Source organism: Caloenas nicobarica, chromosome 4, assembly GCF_036013445.1.
Source record: "Caloenas nicobarica isolate bCalNic1 chromosome 4, bCalNic1.hap1, whole genome shotgun sequence".
Taxonomy (NCBI): domain Eukaryota; kingdom Metazoa; phylum Chordata; class Aves; order Columbiformes; family Columbidae; genus Caloenas; species Caloenas nicobarica.
This window is the reverse complement of record NC_088248.1, coordinates 45,656,183-45,668,282: the sequence shown is the minus strand read 5'-3', so window position 1 is coordinate 45,668,282 and position 12,100 is coordinate 45,656,183. Positions and strand designations below refer to the sequence as shown.

The 12,100-nt window shown below is 37.2% G+C and overlaps 1 protein-coding gene across 19 annotated transcripts in view; it reads left to right on the top strand.

Annotated features, from left to right (window-relative positions):
• The window catches only part of LOC135988609 (sorbin and SH3 domain-containing protein 2-like), a 158,212-nt gene that overhangs the window by 67,959 nt on the left and 78,153 nt on the right, over window positions 1–12,100 (top strand). For 18 of the 19 annotated variants that reach the window (XM_065634698.1, XM_065634692.1, XM_065634687.1 and 15 more), the window contains one exon: window positions 8,971–9,020. In XM_065634698.1, the coding sequence (XP_065490770.1) occupies window positions 9,011–9,020 (10 nt within the window). In that variant the 5' untranslated portion in view covers window positions 8,971–9,010. Of the gene's footprint in view, window positions 1–5,699; window positions 5,788–8,970; window positions 9,021–12,100 lie in introns of those variants that run through there. The other variant, XM_065634681.1, reaches the window with a different exon arrangement.

Below are 12,100 nucleotides of genomic sequence, written 5' to 3'. Positions count from 1 at the left end.
GCAGAATTTTTTTTTTTGTTGATTACGTGATGTCTAACAAGGCAAATTAAATTTCGAGGGAGGCAAGTATTGTAGCTGGAATCAAAGTATGTGTATTTATCCACATACAGCTGCTAACTCTTCCTGTATGAATTGCCTTATATCTTATAATGCTACGGTATATTGCCCATTTGGCCGTGATGCAGTTTGTGTTCTCAAAGGTAATTCCTCATGGAACTTGTAAGCCTTCGGTGTTACTGAGACCTCTGCATTTCTGTCAAACTTAGGGAAATTGGCTAAAAGTTTTAAGTACACAGTAGGAGTACTGAAATTGTCCCTGTGTGATCCTATCCAACTTTTATCTTAGAAAACAGTGATTAAAATATCCCAGTGAACATCTTCTTAGATTATCTTCTAAGTTATAGGTATTATTTTGTCTTTATGAGCATGTTACAAAAAGTTCAAAACCAAATCCTGCTGCTTCAGCATACTTACTAAGAATATATTAAGGAGCCTTATGTCATCCCACACATTGGTGTGACTCTGTTAGCTAGATGTAACATTCCTTAGCTGTGGTCAAGGGAAGCGTATTTTTATATTTAAGACAAAACCAATGGAAGGAAACAGAAAAGGATTTTTCTTTCATGAATGAACACTGTTCCCACTGATTTGATTGGGAGTGCTTTTGACTCATTAAAAAACAAAACAAAACCACCACCAATGAAAAAAAATATTGAAAGGAATTCTATTTAGGTGGAGATTTATGCATGTTAGTCCGAAATTGGCACATATTACACACCCAGTAGAAAGAAGCAGGAACGCATTGTTTGTCATACTGTGTGAACATGGAAAATTTGATAATACTTGAAGTATTCGAGTGACCAGTAGTTTGCAAAGTCCTGGAAATGAGTGATTAAACTAAAACTCCCTTATTTTCCTAATGTCTTTGGTAGTTACTGAAGGCTAATGAACCTAAATTTAACCCTCATTTGTGCACCTCTTTGTTTACCTGACAAGTGAACTTTCAGGAGAACTGAGAAAATGTGTAGTGCCGTTTAGGCACTCTTGTCTTGAAGATGGAGGTTTTTGTGATTGTGTTTGTAGGCATTAATCTACTGCGTGTCTATTTCAGTGACATGGTCTCATACAGTAATTTTAAATCATTTCCAGCCTACAGAATGAGTTAATTTGAACAAACACAGTTCCTGTAAAACAACGGCAGAGGAAGCCAAAAGCAGGGAACAAAACGACCATTAAAGGCTAGAAATTTACAATTTCATCTTATTAAAAGCAGTAGTAGATGCCTGGAGTAAAGGGTAAGAAATGTGAATTGCAGTCAGCAGTTAATGGGACTTTTCTTTTTTTCTTTATATTTAAGCAATAAAAATAATAATTAAAAAAATCACAAACACCACAAGCACGACTGGAATTATTAATAATATTTCCTCTAGTGGTAGAGCTTTAAGGAGATGCTGAGTATCAAAGCAGCTGTTTGTCCTCCTCCTTCCTTTTGCAGCTGTAAAAATAACCAGTTAAGTGTACAGAATGTTGTCAGTCTGAACATCTTTCTTGGTATCCTGTTAAACTTGCAGTTACGTTTTAGGGAAATGTTCTGATATTGGAGCGTCTGAGATGTATTTTGAGGCGACAGCAAATACCTACTTAGAACTAAGTGCAGATGTTTTACTTAAGCTGGGTTTCCAGTACATAGCTAGTCGAAAGTATACATAGCTAGTAGAAATCATGCTACAATAGGAGAAATTTTAAGCTTTAAGTTTTTTTCTCTAAAGCGAAAGACTTGCTTTTAAGTTGATTTCAATTTAAATATAAGTGTTTGAACTTTTTCTTCAGATGCTGTATTTGATGAAGATTGCTTTAAGGAACCTTCAGTTTAGAGACATGTAGTCCTTGCTTTTCTCATCAGATATTTAGTTAATTTTCTCAGTTTCATGAAGAAACAGAGGAACAGGAAAGCATAATTCTAGCTTCTCTTAATTTTGTATTCATAACATTGTCAGAAAAATGATATTAGGAAAAGAATCCAAGGTCCAGAAAGAAGTTCCTGTGTCATCAAATCTATTCCCTTGCCTTCAAACAGCTACATTTTTCACATACTCCTGTCAAGTTCGGGCTCTTAAGTTTGACCGCAGTACTGATAAAAGTGCTCCAGACCTTAATGACTCTCAGGAATAGAAACTACCTTATGATTTTCAACTTTTATTTAAGATAAATGAAATGGTTAGTAGTTCTCGTGCCAACTTGGTTCCTTCTTCCAGTTCTGTCCAGTTCCTTGGTGTGTTTATAGAGAACAATCAGCCATGGATTCCTGTGATGGGTTCTCCTGTACCTGATGCTCTTTGAACTCTTGCTCATGGGAACTAGAACCGCTTGTGATTTTCAAGACAGGATCTTTCCAGTGCCTTGAATTTGCTAGGGGAGGTAGACTTAGATGTCTGATATGTTGTAAGGTAGCTACCCCACTAAGCTAGTTTGTTAGTAATACTGCAGGCAGCTGGAATAGCTTCAACTGTATTCCTAATTGCAACTTGGCAAACACAGCAAAAATCCTAAATCCAACTTCTGTGTCTGTTCTGCTGCCTTTCCACACTGCTCAGAAATTATCTGTTTCCTACTAGAATATCACTCACAACCAAAATTTCTTGACAGTTGTAGCAGAGTAACTACCCATTCTCCTTCTGTCTCTGAAAGAATCTCTACAAGCACACATCTCCTCAGCTTTTCCCAGTCAGTTAAACTAACTCAAGCTCTTTGCAGCCCAGACATGTCTCCTAGTATTTTGCATCTCCCCAGTAAACAGAGCTTTTGTGTGTACAGTTTTCCCTGATCATGCACTAACTGCTGCTGACTGCGGTGCAACCTGTCTATATTGCATCCCAGTAGAAGTTTATGGCTGTGTACAAATCATTCAGACATCCCAATTGTTTAAGGGACCTGATCCGTACATTTGCAGATGATGTGCGTAAGTAACACATGTATGATGACACTGTGCTTAACGTAAGGATGTCTTCGCTATCCTGTAAGCAAAATTTAAAAGTTAAAATTACAGAAACTATGATGGCAGTTGTCTGCCTGTCTTTTGTTCTTTGATTGTCTATCTGAAATACTTTTAATTAGGACTGGAGTATTCAGCTCCTTGTAAGGTGAGAGAATGTGATCTGGGGCAAACAGTATTTACGCCTGTGTTTTAAAATGAAGCACAGAAATAGGTCTGTGGGGCCTACATAAAGCATATGCTTAAGCATATGCTCAGCATATGCCTTGCTGGGTTGGATCTTAGTATGAGCTCCCTGCCATTTTGTCGTCTTGTTGCATATTAATGAAACTGAAACATGGTGGAAACTTCTCCAGTACTTTCTTAATTTTTTGTTGTAAGCACTGTCTCCCTCTGCTCTATCTTTTTTTTTTTTTCATATGAACAGTACGTTTGCATATACGCCTTCTTCAGCTTAGGGGCTTGACAGGAGAGGTCTCTGCTCCCGAGGAAGCTTTGGGACAGTTGTTTCTTCATACGAGTCGCTGTTTCCACAATCCAAACGTTTTGTGTTCTGTCAAGCTCTCATTGCATTCTCATTGCCATAGTCATCCTGCTACAGCTAAACATCTGAAACAGTTTCTTCTAAAAACTGAGCGAAAAAATACAGTCAGCTTCACTATTTTCCAGAACTAATGTTTCATACTTTTTTCCCCCTCCTTCACTGAATGTATGATTTGGCCTGTTGCAGAGATGAGAGCAGGAATGCTCTGCAGCATCTTCATGATTTAAGTTAAAAGAATTTACTACCACATGCAAAGCAGGATATAGAATCCTGCCTGGTAATAAATATGTGTTTGTAAATCACCTGCCATGTTTAAACTGACTAAGCAATCCTTGGAGTAAAATCACCAACTGATTTGACTTCTTAATTTTGCAGATATTTTCCCAAGTAGAATACTGTCTCTAGCTCAAACTGTGAAACTGGCAAATAACATTAAAGCAAATCTGACACTCTTTCTCACGCAAATCTGGAAAGCTCCTGTCCTCTCCAGATAGCTGGGCATTGCAAGACAATGAAAATCTATCTTTTTCTAGCCAGATCACACACACACCTATCCTGCTGTTGATCCATCTCCGCTCTGTATTGTAAGCCTCTCACTGAAGATCTTTGGGGTAGAGTTCATTACAAAGAATGGCAGCTATAAAGAGCACATACTAGAATTAGCTTTAAAATCAATATAAATACTGTACCAGAAAAGCACATTTTAAACCTGCTTTTTATAATATCCTTTGTGAAATGGTAAGGAGTAAATAACAGGTAACTTAGAAGATGTTTAAAAAGTTATTAGTTCATTAACACTGTCTGGTTGATCTCTGTCATCTTATAAAGTTATCCCGAATACCTTTGGGGAAATCATTTAGTTGGTTCAAGTCAATCAAACTCACAATTTACCTTATAGTACTTAGCACCAAGAGTGCCTGTAATATAGTTGTAGGGGATGCTGTTGGTGGGGAATAAGGGTTGCAATAATAACTATTGTCTCTTTGAGCTTCTTTCATACTCTGACTGTATTAAGTGGAATAGGTCAAAAATATTTTCAGACACAATCAATGTGGAAACAGCCAGCTTGTTTTGAAACAGCAGCAGAATCTGTATGATCAGATGCAAAACATACCAAACAAGGTAACTTACCACTTTGTTTTTCAAGAGCCTTTCAAAACTTGTGTAAGCAAGCAGGCAACTAGATTCTGGAGTTTGCCCCCAGTTAGCTTTGCAACTAGCAAGTCTGGGATTTCGAAAGGATCTAGACTCCGTGGCTACAGAGCAGGAGGCAGAAAGACCCCCAAAATTATCCATGAGCTTGGATGCATTTGATCTGGTACTTCTATGAGGCATTTAGGAATTTGCAATACATTATTAGTATAGCTGTAACAATAAGAAAGGAAAGAAATCTCCTTTCCTTTTTACCTTCCAGTTCTTTCCAGAATTTTACATGGAAAGGATATTCTAAATTCTGACAGTCTCTATCCTTAGGTAATTATGGATTATAGTTATTAATAATTTTGAAGATAATTATTTGAACAAGGTGTAAGCAGGTAATTGCATGTTACTAGTCATTTAGGCTTTGATTCACAAAGCTCTTGCTCACATTTATTTAGTTCATGTTTGATTGAATGTTAGAGCTCCTACCTCAGGGCTGTAAGTGCTCTAACATCTGATCAATAACTTAATTAAACCTCTAACAGTAAAGACACGTGTCTTGTATTCATGAATAAACTGAGGGCGTGGAAACCTTTCTTGACTTCTCACTAACCCTTTTTATAGCTCCATATAGATGTGGAACAGAAGGGGTGACAGAATGGCTCCCTGCAGCACCCCACACTTCAGAACTTACCAGGAACAGAAGCAGCAGTCACAACTAGCTATCAGGGTCTCTTGGAGAAAATAGAGCAGGTGTCAATGAGATTCCCACTAGTCTCTTCAGCAACCCCTCTCAATGCAAAGTATTGCTGAGCTGAGGTAATCTTTGTAGTGTTATCAAGAAACATAGGGAGTTATTGAGAAATAACACAGCAATATATATTATGTATTTAGTGGAACTGTAGCAATGATAACTGCAGCTGTATTCAACCTGACAGACACGTTTTTGTGCACTGACACAGTAATTCATTTCCAATCAAGCTACCTCTGCCAGGTGAAGCCAACTATAGAAGAATGCCATGAAGATTAATCCTCAATCTTCCTCTGCAAAAAGTTAGACATGCTACTGTGGTGAAGCTTAGTGTTCTCTTACCTCAGCATCTAAGATCAGGTATGAGCTTGGTAGAAAACCTACCTGATCTAGGTGACTGAACAGCAGCCTCTGATTTTGCAAACTCATCTTCCAATAGCGCTTCTAATCTGCACAGTAATTACAGGCATTCCTTCCATCACAGCTTTCTAAGAGCTGAGTACTTTAGCTGATCATTGGGCACCCTTTTTGGAAATGAGTATCTGATGCTTTCAGTAGAATATTCATCTTGCCTCTGTCGGGGTCTGTATTAGAGCTACTTAAAAACCCATTCACAAAGAACAGTTTCCAGGAGACAGTGAAGCAGGAACAGAAGTACAAAACAAAACGCTTTGTTCCCCTCTCTTCTCCCCACTTTCTTGAAGGAAGGATCTTAAAGACTGCTTGAAACAATGCTGACTAAAATGCTTTCAGGCATATGGCTGTTAAGTTCAGTGCATTTGCTTGTATCCTACTGCCAGTATCATTAAGTATTTGAATGCTACTTTAGCTCCTCAGAAGCAGAGAATTCCAAATAATTTGGATATTAAATGCAAGGCCTACTGTTTGCATGAGTGCAATTTATGTTGCCTTATTTACATGCCTATTTTTCAGGTATGGAAGACTAATTTGCTCTTCAGCAAAATGAGATTAATGTGAAAGCATTAGTCATGTGTATGCAATCCCTCACTGAATGTCAGCAGTGCAACCCTAAGCTGTTCAGGTAGAAAATCTCTCAGGAGGACAAAGCTGTAATGCTAAAACTGAGTGTTGTCTCTTAAAACTTGAGTAAGAGTTAAGCATACTTTATGTAAATATATCGAAGCCACCTGCTAGAAATCATTTTGGCTCTGCAGTGTTCCAAGAGTTCTGTACTTGTTGGGTCTGAAAATAAATACCGTGTTTCATTTCGTAGCTTGCGTGTCATGTCATTGGTGATCCAGTTCCAAGCTAAAAGAAGGCTTGAAAATGGTGTCTCCTCTAGCAGCCTGAAAACGCTGTAGGAATGTGAGGCTTTAAGAATATTCTGTAGCTGTTACAGAAATCCAAAATTATAGTCAAAGACTATTCATCAAAAATGAACAAAATAAAATTTGCCTTAATTTTTAAAAGATCTTTTAGAAATTCTTAGAGGTAGTTTTCTGATAGCTGCAGCATAAAAAGAATGTGATAAAACTTTATTCACTGCCATGTGTCTATTTCCATAGTTCTCAAAAAGTTTAATGTGCATCTTTTTTGTCAGAAAACTGACTGAATAATAGCAGCAAAGTTCAGAGAGTTTCTGAAAAACAGTAAGTTTTTCAGGCAGTGGAGAATCTGGCATTATTAATACAAGAGAATACAGCAATGCACATTACCTCAGAGGTACAATTAATTCAGGGTTCCTGTTGAACTGGAATTGTGTTCTGACATTTTGTTTACTTCTATTAATTAGTATCTTGAGTCTCCCATTATAAAAAGAGTCCTTCATGCATACCTTCCAACTTCCTCCAACATAGTTGGGCAGTTTATATTTTCAATTTATTTTTTGAAGCTGTATTGCATTAAAAATTCATATTTTCCCTTTGTTTTATCCTGAACTTAATGTGGGAACAGCGCAGAGGGAGAATGACTTTTTTTAGCCCTCAGTATTTTGGCCTCCAGTGTTGTCTGCCCATTCAGTAAGTTATAGTGAGAAGCATATATCATAGAATCATAGAATGGTTTGGGTTGGAAGGAACCTTAAAGATCATGTAGTTCCAACCCCCTGCCATGGGCAGGGACACCTTCCACTAGACCAGGTTGCTCCCAGTCCTGTCCAGCCTGGCCTTGAACGCTGCCAGGGATGGGGCATCCACGGCTTCTCTGGGCAGCCTGTTCCAGTGCCTCACCACCCTCAATGTGAAAAACAAAAATCTTCCTTATAATTGATCTAAATCTACCTTCTTTCCATTTAAAGGCATTACCCCTTGTCCTGTCACTACATGCCCTTGTAAAAAGTCCCTCTCCAGCTTCCCTGCAGGTCTCCTTGACATGCCGGAAGGCTGCAATAAGGTCTCCCCAGAGCCTTCTCTTCTCCAGGCTGAACGACCCCAACTCTCTCAGCCTGTCCTCATAGGGGAGGTGCTCCAGCCCTCTGATCATTTTCGTGGCCCTCCTCTGGACGTGCTCCAACAGTTCTATGTCTCATGAGAATGGAGTAGGGAGGGAGAATCACCTCCTTCAACCTGCTGGTCACACTTCTTTCGATGTAATGATACAGCTGAGATTGGCCAGTATGCTGAATGCCATTGGAAACCTTTTCTGTGCTTATCTTTTTATTTCTAAAAGAACCTGAATAGAAGAGGTATTAAAGCTCCTGATCCTAAATTAAAGCTGTGATGTAAACTGGCAGTAGACGGAAAATACTGTCTAGTTTGTCCTGTGGCATACCGTCAGTAGGTTAAAGTCACCTGTTAATGTAGAATTTCCTACTTTTTCTACAGTTGCAGTTTTGTTTTGTGGGGCTTTACTATTTGTTTGTAAGCGCTATATGGAGTCGGGATATCTAAATAAAGAGATTCAACATATGTGTGCATTTTACATGATTTTGGTGCAAATTATTACCTTTAAAAAGTGCATTGATGTATAGTGGCTGGATTCCCTACCTATTGACTCCATTGGGAGTTTTGAAATGTATTCTTGTGAATTTCAAGACAAATGCCCTGATGCTGTGCATAGCAATACAGTGAACAACATTAAGAGTGTCAGTGTTGTCTGTAGAGGCACATTAAATCACTGGCTGAAAACAGCCACATCTCCTGCTTATAAACTGTTGAAAAAGACCGGATAAATTTGGCTACTTAAAAAATATTCAGAGAGACCTACTCTTTATATCTTTCAGTTTGCACAAAGTAGTGAATAAAGCTTATTAGCAGCCCTTAAAAATATTTCCCCATTCCTGTGCAGGAGCAATTTTTAGTTTATGGTTTCAAGATGAAAAGTCAATCACTAGTTTTTTTATCTCAGAGCAAATGTTTACAACTTGAGATACCTAACACTTGAAAATAGAGTAGCTTATAATGGAAGCGACAGCTCATCTTCAACTTTGGAAGGACAAGCAGTACCAATTTAATTAAAGCTGTGTTAAAATAGGAATGTCATTTGTATCACAGTAATTCTCCACCCCTCTGAGATGTCCTGCTGCCATTTTGTACCACACATTCTTGTCTTGTGCAAATTAATAGATCGTTTTATTTTCCGCAGGAAATCTGAAGACTTTTATAGCAAATCCTCCAGTCCCAAAATGAACACAGGTATGCTGCTTCTGTGAGATTTTTCTTTACTCATATGTGTTGTTTAGTAAGCAGAGAAGGTCCCAAATTTATTTAAATTTTCATGAGCAAATTGTACTTTACTTGGTGCTGAACTCAAATTACACAAGATATTTTAATAGTATGTCTTCTTGTGTACATTTATATTCCATATATAAAATTTATGTACATATTTTTATATGTATGGATATATATGGATATGTAAAATATACATGCATGTTTAGCTTTCTGTGCTTAAGTATCAGTTTTGTATGTGTATATTTTGTGTAAAAATACGTGGTATGAAGACATAACAGGTATAGATGAGGGCTGTTAAAGCATCACATTTTCCTAAGAAAATGCACATGCTTTAAAAATACTTCGTTTTCATTCTTTACTGTCATTAAATTAAGGGGCATATAAATACTACTCTGTATTATTAGCTACACTTGCATAATCAGATAAGTACTTTGTACTTATAAGGATTTGTGTTTTCTCAAGTTGCTGTGATAGATGTATTGACCAAATGAAGTACTCTACACTATAGGAAGTTATCTTTGTGATCTCTGACAACATAGTAATGTTTGCTCCCGAATCACTGAAGTCAATAGAGTTCTGCTGGTTTTGCTGGAATTGGGAGCAAGCCTCTTGAAAGCAGACTGGCAAAATCTTGGCCTCACTCATGTCAGGTGTAAGGTTTTATTTGCAGTCAACTCTTTATACTCCGTAGATGAGCTGCCTGGTTTGCAGGTTAACTGTGGCAGGAGGACAGATAGATCCATCCTTTCCAAACGAGTTGGTTTTCTCATTGATAGTAGTGCTGCACTGCGACAACTGACTTGACAACTTGAAATAAGCCAAATGTGTTATGTGGAACCTGAGGACCTGAACTACCGTTGAAGACAGTTTAGGCATTTTGGCAGCATGCTGTAAATCAAGGCGATTAGCTTTTCCATAGTGCAGGTTGCTGTTATCTAGACCACTGTATTAATCAGGCATCCTGGCTTCCCGTTGTCTCAGGCAATGACTGGAATTCAGTAGGACAGATTTTTTAATACAAAGTTATTGGCTCACTTGAAACCACTACATCTGTAAATATAATAAGCAGGAGAAATTAAATTCTTCGGTTGAGTCTGTGTTGTTGTTTTTTGTTTGTTTGTTTGTTTTTCCCAAAGTTCTGTTTGTTCTTCATTGTTTTACAGATATTAACCAGGGTTGTACATTTTTCACTTATGGAAATACTCTGAAATTTGTCCTATCCTTTTGCATTTTTAGTAAAGACATTTTTCCTAAACATGTCAGTCTGTATAATTAAGGTTGTACTGAAATACTGCTTGCTTCATAGGACTGTAATTTCAGAAGTAACTCAGCTAAACATAAAACATTTGACTATGATTACATTGTGCATTGCAATCATATGAGTTAAGATCGTATGATCGATATAGGTTTGTACTTTTTTTATACTTTTATACTTTCTACTATACTTCTATACTTTCTGCTTCTACTGGATAGAGCAGTAAATTGCAGTTTGTGCTACTGCAGCTCTGAAGTATCACTTTGTTCTATGTTGTACTGTGTATGCTTGATATTAATGTGCGTGTTACCAGCTGCACTAAAAGGGAGGTATTAACAAAAAATGTGGTATTTCCTATTAGTTCTATTGATGTTGGCTGTTTTCTGACTGAAAAAAAAAAAAAATCCAGTGAGTAGGGTGAAAAGTAAACATCTTGCACTTATCTTTTGGTAAAGCATCACTTTACTAAGAGAGTGGCTGAAGTGGAAACTGGTTTGCATGGTGTTATAGTCTAGTTCTTTGGGGGTTTTTTGTGAGGTTGATTTGTTTGTTTGTTTTGATTTATTTTCACTATGTTTTCTTTTAGTATAAAATGCATGCTGCAGTTCTTTTGGGTTTTTTATATTTCACTGTTTTATAATACGAATTTGTGCATAACGCAACTGGAGGTTATCAGATACCATTGATTTGCCATTATGTTGTTTTAAAAATATGCATTTCATTAATTACTCATGCAGATAAATGAGCACTCGAGTTAGATGCCAATAACTGCTGAAGTAACAAAGCTTGTCTGTATGCAGCTTTAAAGAGGAAAAATAGATCTACTGCTTAGAGTGAGTTCCTCTAATCCAGTGTTCCCTGTGGCTGCGACTTGGCAGTCTGTCTCAGCAAACCCTGTAGAAGATATTTTTGTCTACAGAGAAAATGTTTTGAAGAGCTTTGGTTTTCAATACTCTACCATATATGGGACGGATTTTTTAGCATTTGATGTTAATTCTGTACCACATGTTAGAAAGCAGTATTCAACAGCATAAGGCAATGAAACATGTTTTCATAAGGAAAGAAATAGGTGTAAGATGTAGAGGAGGTTTTCAGAAGTACCAAAGGTACTTTGGCTCATAGTTCCTCTTGGTATTCAAATACTGTCATAATTTTAAAATAGTAGTCTAACAGAATGTATGCCTTTTTAAACGTAGACCAAGCAATCATCAACAGAATAATGCTTTAATCTATATGTAGGGGTATTCATCAACAAGTCTTCAACTACTTCACAGATTTGATAATATTAACTCGGTGAGACATTTTGAGAAACTAAGTCACAGAAAACCTGAGCTGGCCATGAAGCTCACATCAGATTAAAGCACCAGATAAATATGTTTATTGTTCATATTACGTATGTGCCTGTATAGCTGACGTTGAGGGAGAGGTAATTGCATTGAGGAATAATGAATAGGTACAAGTAAATATGCTAAAACAGATTCTTAGTGTCCACCCTTAAATATTTTGACTGAGTTTCATGAAGATAATTCTTGGTAAATACATCTAATTTTAAAATTATTACACAAATTAGCTGTTTGCAGTAGATGAAGCACATAAAGAGCAGCCAAGAGTGAAAAAGTATGCAGTTCTGGAAGACTGCAAGTATTTTGTTTCTTAAAATTATTAGTGGACATCATCACATGGACTAATCTCTTACATTTTTGTCTGGGAGACAAGAATTGAAATTTGTGGGTCTCTGCAGAGTTCCTGAATAGATTGTGGAGCCATTTTTAGATCACTACAACAAATC